This window comes from Oenanthe melanoleuca, chromosome 18, assembly GCF_029582105.1.
Source record: "Oenanthe melanoleuca isolate GR-GAL-2019-014 chromosome 18, OMel1.0, whole genome shotgun sequence".
Lineage (NCBI taxonomy): Eukaryota > Metazoa > Chordata > Aves > Passeriformes > Muscicapidae > Oenanthe > Oenanthe melanoleuca.
The window spans coordinates 2030127-2053454 of record NC_079351.1 but is presented as its reverse complement, the minus strand read 5'-3'; the positions used below and the strand labels follow the sequence as shown (position 1 = coordinate 2053454).

The following is a 23328-nucleotide window of genomic DNA, read 5'->3' as shown; positions in this document are numbered from 1 at the left end:
ATCTTAATATTATATATTATATATTATATATTATATATAATATATTATATATTATATATTATATATTATATATTATATATTATATATTATATATTATATATTATATATTATATATTATATATTATGAATATAATTTATGAATGTCATATATATTATTATATAATATATTATATATAATATATTATATATATTTTGTTCTTTTATTCTTTTATATTTTTTACTTCTTTTATTTGCAATATTTTCTTCTGCTGAAAGGGTTTTGTACAAAAGCTGCTGGAGGGGACAGGTGTGTGCAGAGCTGGTGGAGCCCTTGCTGACCTGCAGCACTCACTGGGCTCAGCTGCAGGCATGGGAAGAACAACATTTCTGCTTTCAAGGGAAATTGGAGAATTTTAAAAGCTTCACTCTGGTGGCATCGAAGCTGCCCCAGGGGATGTAGGGCTGGAGCTTCCATTGGCTCTGGGTCCAGTTTAGGGCATTTTGTGTTCCCCTTCAGTGCCCTGGGGGATCTGAACTGACATTAAACATTAAATATGTTGGTTTAAACTGCCAGAGGGCAGCGATGGATGGGATTTTGGGATGGAATTCCTGTGGCTGCCCTGGATCCCTGGAAGTGTCCAAGCCAGGCTGGACACTGGGGCTGGAGCAGCCTGGACAGTGGGAGGACAGATCAGAAACAGAAAGATTGGCTGTGAGTAGCAGGAGAAATCCCTTTGCAACAAAAAGAGTCAGAGGAAGGAAGGAAAGAAAGAAGGAAAAGCCTTAATGCTGCCCTACAATGGATTTATTTAGTTTTTGTGGGTGGTGGATTTTTTTAAGGGAACAAGTGTTGGAGCCGATCCCAAAGCAGCTCCGAAGGTTCTGACTTGTCACATTTCTGGTCTCAGAGCTGAAACCCTTCCAGGGTTACACAACAATGACTAAAACTGGAAACCTTTCAGATCATTCCCAAAATGAGGCAGGAAACTGAGGTGATTGCTAAAGGAGCACTGGGGGACAGACAACTCTGTGTGTGGGGTGAGAGCAGCACCCAGTTCAGTTCGAGGGTTTGGGGTTGTTTTCTTTCTGATTCGATCTCAGGACAGAATTATCCTGGGACCCAGATCTTCACATTGTTTTGCTTAATGTTTTACAAACAGGCTGTTGAGTGGAGTTGTCACCGAACAAAAATTCACCCCTATTGTTTACACGATGGGAAAAGGGAGTCATAGAAGGGGTGTAGCAGCAATTTGTTAGGTATTAGGTTACGGTGCAAGAGGGATTATCCTCACAAAACACTGAGCCCTGAACTCCAAATATCGGGATTAAATTGACAATTACATCCACTGAAAGTCTTTGAAAGGCTCAGCTTGATGCTGGAAGCTTTGGAGTGACAATCAGGAGCTGCTCTGCTCCAGAGGAGCTACATGAAAATATAAATATACAAGAAAATCTGCTCCTGCTGCTGTTTGCTTTGTGGCAGCCCTGCTCTGGGTTAAAGCAGGTGCTGGGTTTGTTCCTGGTTCTGCCACTTCATGACCTTTGAAATACAGGAATTTCCTCCCATGTCTGGCTGGAGTGAAATTGTTAAAGAATACCGGGTTCTGAATTTGGGGTTCAGTGTGGAGGCCCCTGAACACAAATCTCTGGGCAGTTCTGCATCTCCCTGAGCATTTCAGGATCCAGCACAGCAAAATCCTGGCCTTGGCTTAGATAATTTGGATTATTCCGGTTTCTGAACATTTATTCTTTATAAGAAATTTATTCTTTATTCATTTACTCTCTGCCATTTACCCTAATGAAATCTTTTGAGATTTCTCTGTTTCTGCCTTCCTACCACCCTGCCTGGCTTTGCTGCTTTATTTTTAACTCTGACAAACTTCCATTTGAAGGGGGGAAACACATTTATATGAATGGAGAGCAAAAATCCTGTGAACTTCAGCTGTGCTGCAGTGCCAGGGGGAGGCTCATGATGTGCACAAACATGCCCAGCAATCCAGGAAAAAACCCACAGAAAGTAAAAGCAGGGCAGAAAAGGGGGAGGGTTTATGTGTCAGTGTCAGAGGAAGGTGAAAAAGCTTCCTGGCAACATTTGAGAGTCATTTGCAACAACAGATCCCTGAGCTTTAGCGAGTAGAGAATGTTTTTAAATCCTCCCCCACCCCCACTGTTAATCTTTACCAGGTAACAGGACCTCTCATGGAATATTGAGGCTTTCTTAGGGATGTGTCAAATATTTCCAGTTTGGAATATCAGATTTTTGAAATGACTCTGGGCTTGAAGGCCATCAGTCTCTCTGGTCTTTGGTAAGAATTTGGTAATAATCAGATTCTGCTGAGTGTTCTGCAGGAGTCAGAGTGCCTCAGCAGAGGGAGGGGGGAACATCTGGGTTCCCAAACTCCCTGTCTGGAACAGGGAAATCACATGTCTGCTCCATGGTGTCCCCAGGAACACATCCTAATCCTGATTTACATAACCCAGGAACACTGCAGGGTTCGCTGGACCTGAATGTTCTGAGCAGCATCAATGTCACTGAGTTAATCACCATGCATGATTATTAATTATTGTGATTATTATTGCACTCCAGAGGCTTGAAGAGGTGGCCTTGAAAAGTGCAGGTTTGGGTTGTGTTTAAGCACACCCAAAATCTGGGCAACGTTTTTCCATACTTTGGAGTGGCTGAGGAGGTTCTTCCCAGGGATTTTAGGTCACTTGGGGCAGTTCCCACTGTGCAGTTTGATATTTTAGGTCACATGGGGCAGTCTGCACGGTTCAATTTGGGGTTTTAAGTCACCTAAAGCAGTTCCCACTGTTCAATTTGAGATTTTAGATCACCTAAAGCAGTCCCCACTGTGCAGTTTGGGGTTTTAGGTCACCTAGAGCAGTTCCCACTGTGCAGTTTGATATTTTAGGTCACATGGGGCAGTCTGCACGGTTCAATTTGGGGTTTTAAGTCACCTAAAGCAGTTCCCACTGTTCAATTTGAGATTTTAGATCACCTAAAGCAGTCCCCACTGTGCAGTTTGGGGTTTTAGGTCACCTAGAGCAGTTCCCACTGTGCAGTTTGATATTTTAGGTCAGTTGGGGCAGTCCCCACTGTTCAATTTGAGATTTTAGATCACCTAGAGCAGTTCCCACTGTTCAATTTGATATTTTAGATCACCTAGAGCAGTCTGCACTGTTCAATTTGAGATTTTAGATCACCTAGAGCAGTCTGCACTGTTCAGTTTGGGGTTTTAGGTCAGTTGGGGCAGTCCCCACTGTTCAATTTGAGATTTTAGGTCACCTAAAGCAGTTCCCACTGTTCAGTTTGGGGTTTTAGGTCACCTGGGGCAGTCTGCACTGTGCAATACCAAATGCCTCTGAGAAATCCAAGTTTTAACAAAACCAAGAAAGCTGAACTCAGGTCCTGGGAGCAATCCTTGTTGGAAGCTCTGCACTGGTTCTCTTTGCTCCATCCAGCTCCAGGGCTGATATTTGGGTTGGTTTAGGGGGTTTTGCAGAACTTTCTTACTGCAAACATACTTTGAATTGTTTTGTGAAATCCCAGCCTGTTCCATGGCTTCCTATACCCACAACTCATCTCAGGCATTTCTGTAATCACAGCTTGTGAGAAATCCTGTGTAGAGCCAGAGCTCCCAAGACAAAAGCTGTGTCCTGGTTGTGGCAGGAATTCAGAGTGGCCTTCAGCCCATTGCTGTGTGTGCCCCACCCAAGGCTCTCCCCACCAAAATCCCGAGGTGGTGCCACAGAAACACAATTTTGGAAACGTGAAGATTTTCTGATGGTGACAGCAATGAATGGAATCCACTCAGGAGCCTTTGATTCATGAAGTTGAGTCTCTTTTAGAGGCTTGGGGTGTTTGGGAGTATTTTCAAGGAGTTCTGGTTTGAAGCCAACAATCAGTAATCTATAATCAGTAGAATCATGGAATATTTTTGGGAGTATTTTCAAGGAGTTCTGGTTTGAAGCCAACAATCAGTAATCAATAATCAGTAGAATCATGGAATATTTTTGGGAGTATTTTCAAGGAGTTCTGGTTTGAAGCCAACAATCAGTAATCAATAATCAGCAGAATTATGGCATATTGGGTTGGGAGGGATGAAGGATCATCCAGGCCAGCTGCTGGCCCTGACACCCCAAAATCCCAGCCTGGGCATCCCTGGCAGTGCTGCCCAAACACTCCTGGAGCTCTTGGGGCTGTGCCCATTCCCTGGGGAACCCCAGCACCCTGTGGAGGAAGAAACTTTCCCTAAAATCCAACAAAACCTCCCCTGGTCTGGCTCCAGCATTCCCTGATTCCTGTCCCTGCCACAGAGCAGAGATTGGAGCTGCCCCTCAACACAAAACCCCACAAATGTTTTTATTTAAGAACAAATCGGCTCCTGATTACAGCTCACTCTATTTTCACACCTCACATTAGAAGATCCTTAAAAAAACACCCCAAAAAACCCCCAACTCTTAACAATTTCCAGTTTTTGTTTGTTGTTAAGCACGACTTTGAAAATGTTGGGTCAAGCATCTTCAATCGACCAGGCTGCAGTGTTTGTTTAAAACTCTGAGTAAAGCAAGTCCTATGAATGTTTCCAAAGCCCCTATTCCAAGAAGTATTTTTGGAAACATTAATGTTGTGTTTTTTAATGAAGGCCACATTCTGAGGCTACGACACCATATGTCACATTCATTTCTGGACTGGAAAAAAAAAAAAAAAAAAAAAAAAAAGAGGAAAAAAAAAAAGAAATGGAAACTATGTTTGGCTTTTAAGTGTTTTTGGATGAATGTCTCTGCATGCTTGTCATTGTTCCTGGGATGAGGGGAGAGCTCTTGGGCTGTTAATCCAGTCCATCCAATATATTTTACACTCCTCTGCCTGGAAGTGTGTGCAGTCATTTCTGCTCAGGCAAAGGGAGCGAAGACCTGAGGAAAAGAATTCCCCCAGGAAAGTTGCTTTTTCTGAAATTCTCTTTCCTTAAATTCATTTTCCATGGATTTCTTGGCTCCACTGAAAACCTACATCCAAACTCTGAAACCAGCTTGAAAATGGGAAAAGAGCTTGTAATTCTTCCATCAAAAACTTGCAGTTTCTGGAATAATAATGACAGGTTTCCCACAAAATTATTAATGGTGGGGGTTTTTTTTCCTTTTAGAAATATCAGTTAGAAGCATGAAATTAGCAAAAAATTGGAATTTTTCTGCTGTGTCCCCATCACTTCTGATTGGTTTTTGTGTTAAGGGTTGGGATGTCGTGCAATGAGACCTGCAGGACAAGGATTTGACTTTTTTAATGATGTGGTTTTTATTGGATTCCAGGTGATGAGGTCTCAATTTCTGACATAATTCTTGTTCTTGGTCACTAAATATGGCCCAGGACTGGCACAGCTCAGTTTTTCTCTGCTCTGACAGAGGAATCTCCTCATCCACATCACTTCCTAAATTTGTGTCACCCACAACTTCCATTAACACCCTCCATGTTTGTTTCAAACTCATTAATCAAGATTTAAATATTTTTGGCAGCCGGATATTTTTTTTGTTTGCTTTAAGGAAGGATTTCAGAGGCTTCCCAGGACCTCAGAGAGGTTTCTTTTTTTTTATTTGAAATGTAAATAATTTTCTCCAAATTGAACAAACATGTCTCTGTAGCACCAGCTCAGTTAAGTTCACAAGAGCAGGTTTTTCTGGGCAATGCTGGAACATAAATAATGATGGATAACCCTGTGTTTGATACATTTTTTTGTTAAAACACACCAGCTCTGAATTTCCCTGCCCATGTGACTGAAGTTTTAGCTCTAAATAAGGTGGGGGTTTTTTTGTTTGTTTGTTTGTTTTTTTTTTTCTAATGGAGGAAAATTGCAAAAAGCATTAATTACCTCTAATATTTGGCCAAATTTAGGTGGTTTGTGCCATATGTGACTGCTTTTAATGTTGTTTCATGGGATCATTAAAGGAGTTACTCACAACAGGGTCACCAGAAAGGTTTTGATTTCTCTTTTAATCTACAAACCAAATTTTAGGGTTGATAAGGACGTTCCCATCTGGTTGAATCTGTTGCTGTCTCCTGTTTCCAGGCCTGGTTTTGAGCAGAGCTGTGCAATGGATGTCACAGCCTGTACCCTTCCAAAAATGACCCGTGATGGGCACGGAGTAAACGGGATTTGGAAAATCATATAAAAACCGGCTTTCTCCTTTATCTCACAGATTTCCAATGAACCAAGAAAACAACTCGTGGGCCCTTGTGTGAGCTGAGGCAGAGATGAGGAAGATGGGCGACCAGAGCGGCTGCTACAGGCCCGTCAATATCCAGGGAAACACGGCCGGTTACGGGGAGAGCCCGGGCAAGGAGGTGCAAAGGCTGCAGAGGAGGTTTCTGCACAAGGACGGCAGCTGCAACGTCTACTTCAAGCACATCTTCGGCGAGTGGGAGAGCTACGTGGCGGACATCTTCACCACGCTGGTGGACATCAAGTGGCGCCACATGTTTGTGATCTTCTCGCTGTCCTACGTGCTGTCGTGGCTGCTGTTCGGCCTGGCGTTCTGGCTGATCGCCGTGCAGCACGGCGACGTGTTGGGCGGCCAGGAGCTGACCCCCTGCGTGGCCAACGTGCACAGCTTCACGGGAGCCTTCCTGTTCTCGCTGGAGACGCAGACCACCATCGGCTACGGCTCCCGCTGCGTCACCGAGGAGTGCTCGCTGGCCATCCTCGCCGTCATCCTGCAGTCGGTGCTCAGCTGCGTCATCGACACCTTCATCATCGGCGCGGCCTTGGCCAAGATGGCCACGGCCAGGAAGAGGGCCCAGACCATCCGCTTCAGCTACCACGCCGTGGTGGGGCTGAGGGACGGCAAGTTCTGCCTGATGTGGCGCATCGGCGACTTCCGGCCCAACCACATGGTGGAGGGCTCGGTGCGCGCGCAGCTGCTGCGCTACCGCCGCGACGGGGAGGGCAGGACGGCCATGGAGTACCGCGACCTCAAGCTGCTCAACGACCACATCATCCTGGTCACGCCCGTCACCGTGGTGCACGAGATCGACGGCGACAGCCCCTTGTACGGCCTGGACCGCAGAGCTCTGGCCAAGGACAGCTTCGAGATCCTGGTGACGTTCGTCTACACGGGCGACTCCACCGGCACGTCCCACCAGTCGCGGAGCTCCTACGTGCCCGGGGAGATCCTGTGGGGCCACAGGTTCAACGACGTGCTGCACGTCAAGAAGAAGCACTACAAGGTGGACTGCCTGCAGTTTGAGGAGACCACGGAGGTGTACGCGCCGCACTGCAGCGCCATGCAGCTGGACAGCAAGGAGCAGGACTGGAGCCGCGCCGGGCAGCGCCGGGAGCCCCAGGAGAAGGCAGCCCTGGAAATCAAGCCCAGCCAAAAGTCCTTCAGCGCTGTTGCCCTGGTCACCAGTCGTGAGGATGCTGAGGAGCCGGTGAGAGCTGCCAGCCAGGCTCCCGAAGAGGTGTCCTACAGGAGGGCAGCTGTGACCTTGAGCAGGATCTCCATAGAGTCCCAGATCTGACTTTTCCTGCCGCTGAAACCCCTCCCAGCAAATTCTCCCCTCGCAGCTCCTCGAATACAAACAATGAACCCGTGTGCAGCACTGTTTATGTCCCAGACCTTGCTGACAGCGTGCCCACCCTGTCACACACTGTCACACACTGTCACACACTGTCACACACATCACACAATGTCACACAATGTCACACCCTGCTGTGGGCACAAGGCTGCAGCTTCCACCTGGGATGCCCCAAGAGCCCCTGCCCTTGAGCAAACCCTGTGTGACCTTCCTTCCCCTGCAGGGACCAGGGCTGGCAGTGCCCAGGGACGCAGAATGACCTCGGCTGGGCACACAAACCGTGCCCTGTGCCCTCTGGGGAGGGGTTCAAAGCTGCCCCACTGGTTTGGAAAGCCCATTCCCAGTCCCTCCCAGTCCCAACAAATGGTTCCTCATCCCAGAGCTCCTCTGGGGAATCCATGGAGCTGTTCTTCATAAGACAAAGGAATAACTGACCCTGGGTGGCTTTGGACACCTGTTCACAGCCTGCCCAGCATCCTGTGGGATCCACAGTGGGATCCTGCAGAGCTTCCATCCCCTAATCATGAGCCATTCCCTGAGGTGCCACTCCCTCAGCAGCTGGAGGGATGCAGGAGGTTAAAAATAAAAAAAAAAAAAAAAAAATCAAAACAACACCTCCGGTTTTAAATCAGCAAAATCAGGTTGAGCCTTGAGGAGATCATGTCTGGTGTGAGCTGTGCAATATTTTATATCAAATCCTCTTTCATTTCATTTCGCTTTTCTTTTTAGCGCCTTGCGCTTCCTTGCAAAGACAAAGATCAATCTGGAGAACAAACAGGGTGATTTTATCAAAATGAAAAATGCCTGTCTCAGATGGCTGCGTAAAAACGATCCTTCACAGAGAAATCCAACAAAAAAAGGAAAAAAAAGGGAAACATTGACGCTCTGAAGGTGTCTGTGACGCGGCAGCTCCGAGCTCTGCACGTCTCTGTAATTATTCTGTGAGCAATGCCTCATCGTGCTTTTTGCCCCTGATGATTGCAGTTCATTTGCACTGTGTTTAATTATCCTGCAAACACAAAATAATCCTCTGGGAGTCTGGGGGGGTTGATCTCACCCGGCCTTAGCAGCGAATAAATTCAGTGTTTGCCTGCTCTCTGTGACTTCTGGAGCTCCTCTGTCCCCACAGGGAGCTCACCCCACCTTCCTCAGGATTTTAGGGAGCTGAGTTGATCCTGGAAATGTTCATCCCTCTCCTTTTATTGCTGAAGAGGATGAAACGACTGCTGTGGAAATGCTGGCTAACTTTAGGCTGCTAAAATTAGGTCTGACGAGTCATTCACATCATTCTGACTAATTAATTGGGTTTTTATGAGCTCATCACGTTTAATGAAGAAAAAAATAGCCTGCTGAGTGTTGGTTTTTTTTTTTTTTCTTCCCTGCAATTTACTCCATATAGTAGTAGTAGTAGGATTGCTGGATTATTTTAATGTATTTCTCTTTTGCTAGCACTTGTCTCTGGATACTCATGATCCCTTTAGATAAAACTGAAGCCTGGAGGGTGTTACTTATTCCAAAACTCATTAATTAGATTGTTTTATGTGCTGATTCATCAGGAGCAACCACTTATAAGTGCAGTAAAAACCATCTTCTTGTATCCTGGATTTAAACACTGGCAGACATGGGGGAAAGAGTCTAGAAAAAAAAATGGAAAGGAATGTAGGAAAATGTAGGAAAATGTGGAAGGGTCTCAATATTTCTGTGGTGTTGGAAAAAAAACCCCATTGGGATTGAATAAAATAGAATATCACCTTCCAGACATGGGAATTAACCCTTCCACTTCTTCCTTCAGGAAGAAACTCCTCTCCTGGGCAGGTTAATTCATAAAAAGCTACTTTATATTTTATTCTGTTTTGATCTGCAGCTTCTGACCCCAGCCTGTCCTGGAGACAGGATGCTGGGGAACCACTGCTCTCAACCAGCCTGTTTTTTTTTTGTTTATTTTCTGTTTGCTACTTTAATTTCATTTATCCCAGTACAAGCACTATGTATAATAATGGTGAATAGCAAAGCATGCAGTCCTTCTGTAATTTTTTTTATGAATAAAGGCATCAGAATAAAGAACATTCCTCTGCCACACACCTTGTGAGAGCACATTGGGCTTTTCTTCTCTTCAGCTACAAGTTTGAAGCTTCCATATCCAGTTTCTCTGGGTAACCTGTGCCAGGACCTCACCACCTTCATAATAATAATAATTCCTTCCTAATTCCTCATCCTTCCCTGCCCTCTGGCAGTGCCCTGTGTCCTGTCCCTCCATCCCTTATCCCCAATCCCTCTCCAGCTCTCCAGGTCCTGGAAGGGGCTCTGAGCTCTCCCTGGATCCTTCTTCTCTGCAGGAAGAGAGAAGATATTATACATTTAATATTTATATTAATTATATTTATATTTAGGTGGGCCCTGACTGTGTTCTGGGTAGAGCCTTAATCCTTCCTCCCCAGGAAAGGTTCCTGCAGGACACTGGACAATGGAAAAATAGAATAAATATGATAAATAGGATAAACAAATAGGATAAATGAGAGGGTGACTCTTCCTCCCCCATCTGCTCTTTCTCAGTGAGGATTCCCAGGGATTTTTTTTCCATCCCCACTGTGGGGCTGAGCAATAAGGAAGCAAAAAAGGCTCCCAGAACCCAACCAAAGCAGCAGCACGTGCATCCCCCAGCAGGAACACACAGCTGGGCCTCCAGTCATTCCCAGTTCATTGGAGGAAAATTCCCACCAGCCCAAGGGGAATTTTGGGTGTATTTTGGGCAGTTCCATGGTGAAACAACAGGACCTTCCTGCTCTTCCAGAGCCTTGCACATCTCCTTGGGGCTGCCAAAAGCCAATTCCTGGAGCTGAGCTTCAGCAGCTCCTCCCCACTGAGAGGCAGGAATTCGAATTTCTGTGTGAAAGTTGCTCACCCCGGCCCTGACTTTTCCACAAAATTTACCAGCTGAAGCAAAATTCTAAACAACAAAGAGCAAACACAAACCACCCTGCACTGGCCTCCTGACTCATGATTAAAACTTCACCCTGGTTATTTTCCCTTGGAAAGCAGCACCGTTGTTCCAGGTCAAGATTAATTTATGTCAAAGGGGATATAATAAGAGATTATTATATAATTTATTTTTCCAGCCTTGCTCACCACCATTCATTAGGGCAGCTGGCATCTCCTTCCCCGTTATCATGTGTCATTTAGTGCATAGTTCTTGTGAAGTTGGGTTTCAGATGTGGGACAGGATCTTATCCCCTTGTTTATCCCTTGTTTCTCACACGCTGTGCAGGAGGTCTGAGCTCACTTCAGGAAATAACAGGTACCCCTCAGGCCATCAGAAATGTTGTGCAGGAGGGAAAAAATGGTTTGTAAGTTTATTTTATCTCTTAAAACTTTGCTGGTTGGAGCTGGGAACCTGCAAACAGAAGGAGTTGGTGTCTGTGGGGCAGGAGAGGCCCAGAGCAGGGAGAAGGAGGAAGAAGAAGAAGAAATCTGACAACAGAGTCACTTCCAGGCAGGGAAGGGGAAGTGTGACAGAACCAGGCTGAAACAAGAAGTTGGAAGTTTTCATTTGGGCTGAAACTTGTGTTTTCATGGGGTTTAAACCAGTGCAGGAGCTGCTTCCAGGATTCACAGGTTTTGTGAGGTCAGTCCTGAGGCTGAGGAGCTGCTGGGGATGAGCAAGGGCAGGGTGAGGCTGGGCAGGTCTGGTCTGGGCTCCTGCTGCTCCCTGGGAAGCCAGGAGGGTTTGGAACCCTAAACTCGACACCTCTCAGTATTTTCTTTAGGCCAAGCAACACAAAGTCACCTTGCACTGTCAAAAGTGCACAAGAATTTCCCAGCCAGGAATGGGATCCTGGGATGGTTTGTGATGGGAGGGCCCCCGTGGGCAGGGACACCTTCCCAGACCTGCTCCAGCCTGGCCTTGGACACTCCCAGGGTGGGGCAGACACATCTGATGGGATTTTGGGATTTCTCCCAAATATCTCAATTCCCCTCCTTCAGTTTAAAATCATTGCCCCTTCTCCTGTCACTGTCACCCCACGTAACAAGTCACTCTTCCTGTTTTTTGTGATCACCCTTTAAAGTCAACCCCAATCTCAGTTCTGATTCTAATCCTGATCCCAGTCCTGATCCCAGCCCTGATCCCAGTCCCAGCCCGGTCCTAATTCTGATCCTGATTCTGATCCTGATTCTAATCCTGATCGATCCAGTCCTGATCCCTGTCCCGATCACAATCAGTCTGATCCCGATGCCCGTCCCCATCCCCATCCCTGTCCTGATCCTGATCAATCCTGTCCCAATCCCTGTCCCGATCCTGATCCTGATCCCTGTCCTGATTCTGATCCCAATCCCAATCCTGATCAATCTGATCCTGATCAATCCGATTCTGACCCCGATCCCGATCCTGATCTTGATCCAAATCAATCCAATTCCAATCAATCCAATCCCAATCAATCTGATCCCGATCCTGATAAATCCGATCCTCATCAATCCAATAGCAATCAATCCAATCCTGATCCCCATCCCGATCCCATCCTGATCAATCCAATCGTGATCAATCCCACCCCGATCTCGATCAATCCCGATCAATCCCATCCCAATCCCAATCATTTCAATCCCATCCGGATCAATCTAATCCCATCCCGATCCCGATCAATCCCATCCCGATCCCGATCAATCCCATCCCGATCAATCCCATCCCAATCCCGATCACTTCAATCCCATCCGGATCAATCTAATCCGATCCCGATCCCGATCAATCCCATCCCAATCCCGATCACTTCAATCCCATCCGGATCAATCTAATCCGATCCCGATCAATCCCATCCCAATCCCGATCACTTCAATCCCATCCGGATCAATCTAATCCGATCCCGATCCCGATCAATCCCGTCCCGATCCCGCTCCCTCGGCCGCCACCTGGCGGCAGCGCCCGGAACTGCGGCGGGCGCCGAGCGGTCACCGGAGCATCAGCGGCGACAGCGGCGACAGCGGCGACAGTGGCGACAGCGGCGACAGCGGCCCGAGGACACGCCGCTCCCGGCCGCCCCTCCTCTCGGCTCCTGCAGCCCCCACCCGTCCCGAAGTGTCACCCCCAAAAAAGCGGGGCTGTAACCAGACAACCTGCTGCCAGTGAATTCCCAGTATTCCCAGTATTCCCAGTATTATTCCCTGACTATCCGCAGGAAGTGCGGGCACAGCCCTCAGATTCAGCGCCCCCAATCAGCGCAGAACACATTTTGTTATCAAATCGATGCGGTGCTCGCTGGTTTATTTTGTATCCTTCCCCTTTATATATAGCAGCAGAGCCGGGAGGGAGCTGGCCCGATTCGCCAGCTTAGGTAAATATAGCCGGGCAAACCTGGCTGCACTCCACCAGGAACCTTTCAAATAGGGCAATGAGCTATTTGTGGCCAAAGGGACAGACTCGGCGACATATCAGTGACCCAGAGCCGCCTGTTTGTTTGGGCCAGGGAACGTGTGTGCGTGTGGAAAGGCAACGCTGACATTTATTATTGTGTAAAACTCCACGCAGAAAAGCTCCAGAATAGAAATGCCTTAATAATTATCTCATCCCCAGTGCCATGTCCACTCCTGGATGCACATTTTCCGCCGAGCGGCTTCGTGCGTTCTCTCACGCACGGGAGCAGCTCCAGTGGAACATCTGCTGAGCCCTCGGTGTCATCCTCCTCCTCCTCCTCCTCCTCCTCCTCCACATCCTTTCTCCGGGCTCTAGGAAGCTCCACAAGTGTCAGGCAGCTGCTCTGCTGCGACTACTGGGCAGTGCTTTCTCTCCCCGTGCTTCCCCAGCTCTGATCGCAGGGTGTCTCCAGCCCTGCCCCATGGGGGAGGGACTATTTGCGGTCTGCCAAAAGGAGCTGGTGGCCTCTGTGTGACCGTGGTGCAGAGCAGCAGCACAGGGGAGGATGCCCCAGAGCCTCCCCGGTCCCTGCTCTGCACTGGAGCTCACTGCAGTGGGCGTCTCCAGCAGGAGTTTTGGCCTTGATGGGGCAGGCGGGGAAGGAAAAATGGGAATTCTGCATCAACGCTTTCAGATCTCCGAGTGGAAGTCAGGAGGAGCCCAGGGAGTGTCTCCAAGGGGAAGCATTCCCTGCCCTTACTCATGGGAAGCAATTGTGACCCCACCAGTTCCATGGGAGGCTTTCCAGAGTGACCTGTGGCAGGGTGTGAAGAGGGAAGTGAAATTTGGGAAGTGTTTGATGGCAGTTCCTGCAATTACTCACTGCACTGATTAAACTTCTCTCCAGTGGTCGCTTTTTCCACTCTGTTAGAAGGTGGTTTTTGTCTTTCCTCCCATTTTATCCTTGTTTTTGGAGACAGGTAAAGCAGAGAGATGTGGTTCTTAAAAATCCCACACAGCCCCAGCCACGAGGCATTTCCTCCAGCAGACCTGCTAGTACAGAAGTCCAAAACCCACAGAAATCCTTTGCTCTGGACCAAAAATGGTTTGGAAAAGCCCTGGTGACAGCAGTCCTCAGGATCTGAGGTGAGCAGCTCCAGCAGGGCAGTGCCATTTGTGAATTTGTCTGTCTGCACACGTGGACTGGTGCTGGAGCAGCTCCCATCCCTTTCCTCACAGTGATAAAGGGGCTGATCCCTGCCAATTCCAGCTCCAGTTTCACCCCTCTGAAACACCTTCACCTTCCCCAGCCCTGTGTTGGGGTAATTACCACAGTGCTAATTGTACCTGAGCTGATGAAAGCCCTGGAACAGCCTCTGCACATAAAGGGAGGATCCACTGCCCCAGCCTCCTGGGCCTGGTTTGAGCAGGGGAAATCACAGCTTGGGCTCGTGGATTTGCTCCTTGGGGAGGTTTCTCCATCCCACAGTTATCTGAAGCACAGCTGAGGAAGAGGAGAGCGAGGTCAAGGGTGTTTTGTGCTGGGAACCCAAAGCATGGAGGGCTGAGGTGCTGCCTCTCAGTAAATTACCTGGTGCAGATTAAATTACTCTCCCAGATCTGCTTCTTCTCTTTGCTCCCCTGTGAGAGGAGCCACTTCCAGACACCAAACAGCACAGAGATGCTTGGAAGCCTTTCACTCCTTTCTGGGCCTTCCAAAAAGTCTCAAAGTCAATTGCCATTTCACATGGAGATTCAGAACAGACACTTCTTCAGCTTGAAAAAATTACAGCTGAGTATGGTCAGAGGCTCAGCAATTTGCCAGGGCTGGGGGAGTGTGAATAATGCAGAGCAAAGAGCTCTGTGCAGCCTCCAGTGTGAAATCCTGCCCTGAGCACCCACCCTGGAGCAGCAGCACAGGTGGGGGTGAAGGAAAGCTGAGCTCTGGATTCTGGAAAGCTGGAGGATGGATTTGTAGGTTGGGTTTTTGGTTTTGGTTTGGGGTTTTGTTTTTGTTTGTTTTTTTTTTAACAAAAAGAGTCAGAGTTGATTGGCATGGCATTGATTGGAACAAAGCCAGCCCGTTGTTCCCTGCCCCAGGCTGCTCTGCACAGGTTTTGATGTCACCCCTGGTGGCAGAGAGCACAAGCACCTTCCAGCACTGTCACAGCTGCTGTGACCAGCCCCTGCTCATTCTCTGTCCCTTTTTGTCTCCCCCTGTGCCTCTGACTGTCCCTACATGTGACCCCTGCCCTTTGTCACACCAAGACAGTCCCAGCCTGGGTGCTGGCTGTCCCCTCTGCCTGGCACAGGTGACCTCAGGAGGCATTTGGCCCCCAAAATGTGCTGGGATTAAAGTGAAATCTCTATCAAAGCTCAGCTCTGAACAGAGGTTTGTGCTCTGAGGCCTCTGGGGAGGGATGGGAACTGCTTGGATCAGCCTTGGCTTCTTCAGAGCCACAGAGCTGTGGTGGGATTCTGGACACCTGCCCAAAATGTTGGGTGCCAGCCCAGAGGGAGGCAGGGGAGGGATCCAGGGAAGGGAAACAGGGAATGGAACCAGGGGAGGGTTTCAGAGAAAGGAACCAGGGAAGGGACCCAGAGAAGGGATCCAGAGGAGTGATACAGGGGAGGGGATTTAGGGAAAGGATCAGGGAAGGGAACCAGGGAAGGGATCCAGGGAAGGACCCAGGGAAGGGATTCAGGGAAAGGATCCAGAGAAATGATACAGGGAAGGGATCCAGGGAAGGACCCAGGGAAGCGATCCAGGGGAGGGATCCAGAGGAGGGATTCAGGGAAGGGATCCAGGGAGGGATCCAGGGAAACGATTCAGGGAAGGAACCCAGAGAAGGGATCCAGGGGAGGATTTCAGGGAAAGGAACCAGGGAAGGGACTCAGGGAAGGGATTCAGAGAATGGATTTAGGGAGGGATCCAAGGAAGGGATTCAGGGAAAGGATCCAGGGAAGGGACTCAGGGAAAGAATTCATAGAAGGGATCCAGGGAAGTGATCCAGGGAAAGGAACCAGGGAAGGACCCAGGGAAGGGATTCAGAGAAGGGATTCAGGGAATGGATCCAGGGAAGGAATTCAGGGAAGGGATCCAGGGAAGGGATTGAAGGAAGGACCCAGGGAAGGGACCCAGGGAAGGGGCCCAGGGAAGGGACCCAGGATGCTCCTGCAGCTCCCACCCCACCTGTGGGGAGCAGTCCCAGCCCTGTGGGGACCCAGGGAGCTGTGATGTCACCACAGCACCACGATGTCACCAGGTCTGGATGTCACCAGCTCTGACACTGATCAGCTTTCCATGCAGATTGCTCAACAGCTGATGGGAAAAAGCACAACCTTTCCCCCTGCAGTCCCTGTCACAAGGTTGTTTAATAGGGTTTGGGCATCAGCTCAAATATTACCAGGGGATCAAAGCCAACTGCTGAAGAATTAGGGAGATTACAAAGAAACTCATGGCTCATGCTGAGGTGCAGAATTTCCCAGTACAAACTGGGACAGAATCTCCTCCTGCCACCATCCTTCCCCTCCTGGCACCCAGAGCAGGCTGGGCCAGGGCACAGGACATCCAGTGTTGCCCAAATTCCAGCTCAGGATGGCCTGGGGTGGGTGGGGAATCCTTCCCCTGTGCGTCAGTGAGGGGCAGAGCTGGGCCTGGAGGCACAGAAATGGCACCAGAAAAGCAAACAAGCAGCACTGGATGGTGATAGCAGGGAAAGGAAGCTGTGGCAGTTACTTGCTGAGGATAATTTCCCCTCTGACGACAGATTTTTCAAGTGGCAGAGGTGCTTTAACGGGTGGGCCTTGGAGGGCTGGTCCAAGTAATCAGCCCAAAACAATCTCAGGAAGTTTAAGCAACACTTTTGAGCTGGGTTTGGTTGCACTCATCTGGTCAGTTGGAGTTTGGAGGCACGTTCTGAGAGGTGCCAGCTGATTGAATTTGTCCTCCTCTTTCCCAGCCCTGCAGGGGTTCTGGGGAGGGCTGAGCTCCAGCTGAGCTCTGGGTGTCCTGGCCAGCATCTCCTTGGCAAAAAAGGGGGGAAAAGATGCTGTGAAGGCTCTGGAAGGGCTTCAGGCTCCCAAAAAAGCTGGGACTGCTCCCCAGCAGCTCTCCAGCATCTCCAGGACCATCCTTGCTGCAGCTGGTAGAGAAATCCAATTTTATTGGTGGGTAAAATCCAGCACAAAGCACCCAAAGCTCCCCAGTGCCCTCTGATGGGGATGGAAGTTCCCACTGGATGTGAAAACCCCAGTGCTGGCTCCTCAGGAAACTCCAGCTTGTTTTCTGCTGTGGTTTTCCTTCCACAATGGCCAGTGATCTAACCCTCTGTTTTTAGCACAGTTTATTTGCTTTCCAGGAGGGAAAATAAACTCTGATATTGTCATTTATGTTGTGGCCACAGGCCCCAGGCGAATTCTGAGGCTCTGGTACAAAGTGATAGAAAACACTGAGGACATTTGATCTCAGCTAATCTGCTGGAATAAAAAGTGTGAGAAAGAGAGGAGAGAGTGGTGTTAGCAGAAATCAGATGCTTTCAGGTTTATAAATGCAGTTTTCACTGGAGGATCCCCTGATAGGTAATAAATGAGAGTGGCCAGCAGCAGAAATGCAGCAGCACAGTGCAGGGAGAGCAGGGCACAGCTGGGGCAGCTCCCACCCTGTCCCACACCCCACACCATCCCCTCCCCTCTCAGGAGCCACCTGGGAGGGTGAGGCTGCCCCAGGTGTGAACACAAGCAGGAGGAGAGATGCAGAACAAGCAGCAGATCTGCAATAATTTTGCTGAGAAAAGACAGAAACTTTCCAGCTCTTTCTGTCACAACCGAGTCCTTGTTCTTTCTTGCCACTCCCTTTCCCATTGGAAGTTTTCCACGTCTCTGCCCATGGTGGCACCCTCAGGTCTCTGCTTTATCCCTGCCTGGTGCAATTAGGAAAACACAGCCCAGCCCCTCTCTCTGAGCCTCCTGGGCTCTGCAGGGGAAGTTTGGAATTTGTCTGAGCACCACGAGGTGCTTTGGAGCGAGCAGGTGACTTGACTCGGCTGAACAATCCCAATTCTCTTTGCCTTTTCTCCTAAAGGAGAAGAACTGGGGTTGGAAAATTTGGGAGGTTTGGGGTTGTTCAGCCTGGAGAAGCAAAGCTTCGTGGTGACCTCGCTGAAGGAGCTGCCAGGAGAGATGGAGAGAGGCTTTGGACCAGGGATGGAGGGACAGGACCCAGGGAATGGTACAGAACTGACAGAGGGCAGGGATGGATGGGAAACTGGGGAAAAACCATTCCCTGCGAGGGTGGGGAGGGGCTGGGATGGAATTTTTCCAGAATTTCCCTGCATCCCTGGAGTGTCCCAGGCCAGGTTTTGGGGGAAAATCATTCCCTGTGAGGGTGGGGAGGGGCTGAGATGGAATTTTTCCAGAATTTCCCTGCATCCCTGGAGTGTCCCAGGCCAGGTTTTGGGGGAAAATCATTCCCTGTGAGGGTGGGGAGGGGCTGGGATGGAATTTTTCCAGAATTTCCCTGCATCCCTGGAGTGTCCCAGGCCAGGTTTTGGGGGAAAATCATTCCCTGTGAGGGTGGGGAGGGGCTGGGATGGAATTTTTCCAGAATTTCCCTGCATCCCTGGAGTGTCCCAGGCCAGGTTTTGGGTTTGGAGCAGCCTGGCACAGTGGGAGGTGTCCCTGCCATGGCAAGGATGGGATGGGATGAGTCTAAAATCCCTTTCAACCCAGATTCTGGGATTTTATGGCTTTTCCCACAGCATAGAACCACTAAAAAACCCAGTGGATGTCCCTGAGAACCTCCTGCTCACAAGATCCACAACCAGAGGATTTAAAAGCTGGAGCCCATCCTGGTTTGGGAAAGCTGGCACTGAGCAGCTGGAGCTGGCACAGAATGGAAGTGCAGCCCCACACTTGTGTGTGGGCTGCTGGCTCTTAACCCTTTTCCTTCCAGCAATTGTCAACATCCCCATGGCAGCTCCCTGAGCACGTTCTCACCACTCTGGCAGGTTTTATTAACCATTGACTCCCTTTCCCTGGAGATATCCAAAGAATGGGAGATCAACAGGAAAATCTCAGCTTTAGGCAGATGTCATTGCCTGGTCACTTTGATCACTCACACTAATTCCTCTTTATTAATCTGCCAATTCCTCCTTATTAATCTGACAATTCTTCTCATTAATCTGAAAATTCCTTTTAATTAATCTGACAATTCTTCTCATTAATCTGAAAATTCCTTTTCATTAATCTGACAATTCCTCCTTATTAATCTGACAATTCTTCTCATTAATCTGACAATTCTTCTCATTAATCTCAAAATTCCTTTCACTAATCTGAAAACACCTCCCCACTGCTGTCTTTGAGCACAAAGTGTCTCAGCTGACTGATGGCTTGAGAAGGAAAAATACAGATTATTGCTGTGCCACAAACAATGCCAGATGTCCTTCACATTTCCTGCATTTCTGGAGGATTATCCCCAGATCTGGATTGTGGGAGCAGGTCCCTGAATGGAGCTGGACCTGTCTGCTTGGAGAAAATATGGAATGTGCCAGGTGCACATGAAATATCAGGTGAACATTTCCTGATCATTTGAAGGCCTTTGACCCTGCACTGAGAGCTCAGAGTTCCCTTTTTAGCAACACCACGTTTTATTGGGTCTGAAAGTTCAGCTGGGAGCTCAAGATGCTTTAAATTAGGCACCTTAATTTGGTGAGAACCGAGCCACATGGAATACAGCTCTGGAAAGGAGTTTTCCTTGGCAGAATTTGTGGGTTGCTGTTGGATTGGGAGCTCGATACAGCTCCTGCTAGAAGTGGATTTCTGTTTGGAATTCAGTATTTCAAGATTTCTTCACCTTGCTCCCAACATCCCTCTCCTGCAGCAGCAAGGACTGAAAATATATTTATTTTTTTTCCAAAATACAGTGACTGGCTGGTGGTTTGCCTTTAGGATAAGCCTAACTAAGGCAGCCTGAAATCTTAAATGAAGATTTTGGACACAGTTTAGAAAACAAATGTGATTGGGGAATGTGAGTTCCACTCTTCTCATGTACATAAAACCCAAATTCAATTTCCTCTGTCCAATTTCATCCCTCCCATGGACAAACCCATTTTTATGGAGCAGAACTGCACACCTGTAGATCCCATTTGCTTGCAAATCTATTTATTTGCTCTCTCAAGTCTTATCAAGCTTCTCTCTGTGGAGTTTTCATTGGATTTCCCCACTCCTTCTGTTACCAACGTGGGTTCATTTTCCCCTGGAGATCCCAGCACTGGACCTATAAAGGTCCAGTTAAACCCCAGGAGGTCACTGGGAATGGGGAAACCACCTTTTCCTGAGGAATTTTTTCCAGTTGACTTCATGGCTAGGGAAGAAAGGCAGACTCATGCCAGTTTACATGCATGGAAATGGTGAGACCCAACAAAATCAAAGCCCAGCCTGTTATTTATGGCATTTCTTCTCCTCTTGTGGAAAGCTTTGATTCCCCCAGCCCGTGTTTTCTTTGCAAGTACAATACAATTAAGCCATTTTCAGCTGGCAATAAAATCCTTGAGAACCAAAGCAGATTTGGCCACTTGAAGAGATGAGGACTAATGCAATCTGATAATTAGGTCCTTTCAGCGCCAAGACAGAAAAAGCAATTTAATAACGTCTCCCATGGAGTGAGACAGGGGCTGAAGCCTCTGGTTCAAGGTCTGGGCCTGCAACACAACTCCCAAATTTCCTCCCAGGGGGAATCTGCAAGCTGAGGGACAGGCTGGCTGTGGTGACAACCGAGGGGAGAACTGTGACAGAAAAAGGGGAGAAAAATTCCCCAGTGTTCTTCCTTGCTAGAGCCCTTCCTCTCCCTTGGCACCATTTTTTCTGCAGATAAAGGGTCTTGCCTTGAAAATCTCTCAGCCCATGATCATTTCACGTTGCTTTTCTAATATTTCAGTGGGAGATTTCTGAGGCAAGGCTGCGATTGGAAAACCACTCGTGGAGAGAAGGAAAGTGAACCCCTCGCTCTGCACTGAGGGTTAAGTTTTCAGCTGTCTCACCCTCTTTGTCCTGGCTTGTTGCAACAGGAAAGGGTTTTTTAGAAACTTTTCTTGTAACTTCAGCTTCCCTGTTTGGAAGTTTGGAAGGGCTCCTCTCGCTGGAGCCCAGGCAGGCTCTGTTATGGTTTTCATTATCTGTGCAATAGGTTTACAATCGATATTTCATTCGAAGAAGAGCTTTCTGGGCAGAGCTGCCCCGACTTTGAGAAAGCTGTGAAGCAGTGCTGATGTATCTGCTCTCCCCTGCCTCGTGTGAAATGCTGAATGGCTGAGTAAGCCTTACTCATCTGGGCAGATAAATCTGTAGTGGGGCTGTATTTTTTATCAGCCGCCTCGCATGAGTAAAGGCTGAGTAAGAGGCTCCAAAGCCGGGCTGCAATCTGAAATATCTTGGAGATTTTGCACAGGGAATTGCTGCACCCACCCCCCAGCACAGCATCTCTTAGCAGGAGTGGCTCACAGCTCTTTATTTCACTGACACATAGCAAATACTTCAAGGTGCCTCAAATTGTTGCTATTTCGGTACTTGATGGGAAGTGCACAAAGAGAAGCACGAGGGATAGTTTTTCTCTGATACAGGTACAGGAACTGTGCCCGTCTCTTTCAAATCCTGTGGATTTAATCATCTTCCACTCACTAAACGGATAAATTAATTGCAGTCGTGCCCCTTATAGATTTTGCTTTCCAGATCCATCACTCAAAAGTTCTGGACTTCTCTTGCCCTTGCAAACAGAACGGAACCACCCAAGAACAACTCGCAAACGGCCGATTGCCCAACTTGCCAGATTGCCCAACTTGTCGCTGCTTCCCCCTCCCCACCACGCACACTCTGCGCCTCCTGCGCTCGCAAATGCGGCTCTGGTGAGGCAGCTGCCCCGTGTTTATCGCTGCAACAATGCGGCACTTCCTCGCTGGGGATGCGGGGAGCTCGGCGAGCCCCGGCGGTGCCGGGCGCGCTCGGGATGGAGCAGCAGCAGCACGGAGAGAGTGTTTGGGCAAGGCTTTTCCAGCGAGTGTTCAAAGACAGCTCACGGCAGACCTGGAGACTTAGCAAACTAATGAGGAGGAGAGTTTAAGCAAGGAGGAGCGCCTGCAGGCACTGGCATTGCTGTGGAAAGTAAGGAATCGTATTTGCAGCCTGCTCTGGACATTGTTCGGAGCTCTCTGGAGGCCGACCCGCTTGGAGCAGTCTATCCCTCAGCAGCTCCAGGCTGCTGGCTCCCCGGAGCATCCCCAGCTCTCATTTCTGGGTGTTTCGGGAGCTGCTGTGGCAGTGCTGGGTGCAACTCAAGGTGTTTATGGCAGTTCCTAAATCCTGGGGTGCTCTGCCCCCCTGCACTCAGCAGTCACCCTGTTCTTCCAGCACAGCACGGGCTCCCCCGCGGGTTTCAGCTGTTGTCCCTTGCCGAGGGCAGGGACAGTGTCCTGCTGCGGACACCTGCCCCGGAGCCCGACAGCCCCGCACTGTCCATCAGAGCCGGGGCTTGGCAAACTTCAGGCTGTGCTTACAAGGCTGTTTTTGTTCCTGCGAGGCTCCCGGCCAGGCATTTCATCTTTATTTTCTTTGTCTTAGGCCACGTCCACTGTAGGGAGGACAAGCTGTTAAAAATCATTTGGATTTCTGCATATTTCAACTCTGGCCAGCCTGACCGAGCTGCCACAGGTGACTCAGGGAACAAAGCCGTGGATCCCACGCACTGCAGCCAGGCTCGTCCTTCCCTCGCTCCAAAAGATCTTAGTCCGGGGATCAAAGCTCTTGTTTTGGAAGGGATGTTTCACTTAGTTAAAGAGAAGGATTTTGGGTTTAGGAGCGGTGTTGTGTCGTGCCTGCTAGGGTCGGGAGTTTGGGATGGGACACCCTGCACCTTAGCATTTCCCTTCACTAAAATAAAGAGAGGGACAAAAGGAATGAAACTTTTCCATCTCCGCTATTTTTTTCTCACTGCTCGGAGCCTCAGATATCAGCCCAAAACACGGGAACAGGGGAGCGGGCAGCCAGCTCTCGCAGGGGAGCATCCCAAACTCCCCGACAAGTCCCGCAAAAGCCTTGACCGTGCCGAGGGACGTGCGGGGATGCGGGCGGCAGGTGCCGGTGCCCGCGGGCACAACCGGAGCGTCCCGGAGCCGGGACACGGAACCGCAGAGCCGAGCGAGCGCCGCCGAACGCGCTGCCCACCGCGGCTTCTCCCGCACCGGGCACCGGGGAACCCGCACCGGGCAACGGGAACCTGCACCGGGCAACGGGAACCCGCCGCCTTCTCCCGGGACCCCCCTTCACACGGACACCGGGGTCCCGGGGACACGGCGTCTTCTCCTGGATACCCTCCGCACGGGGATCCAGGGACCCGGTGCCTTCTCCTTCTGCAGCGGGGACCCGCTGCGTTCTCCCGGGACCC

General features: G+C 49.2%; 1 protein-coding gene across 16 annotated transcripts in view; it reads left to right on the top strand.

The window, feature by feature from the left end:
• The window catches only part of KCNJ16 (potassium inwardly rectifying channel subfamily J member 16), a 35534-nt gene extending 25916 nt beyond the window's left edge, over positions 1 to 9618 (top strand). For all 16 annotated transcript variants that reach the window (XM_056505933.1, XM_056505924.1, XM_056505934.1 and 13 more), the window contains one exon: positions 6175 to 9618. In XM_056505933.1, the coding sequence (XP_056361908.1) occupies positions 6230 to 7495 (1266 nt within the window). In that variant the 5' untranslated portion in view covers positions 6175 to 6229 and the 3' untranslated portion in view covers positions 7496 to 9618. The remainder of the gene's footprint in view (positions 1 to 6174) is intronic.
• Positions 9619 to 23328: the final 13710 nt, after the last annotated feature.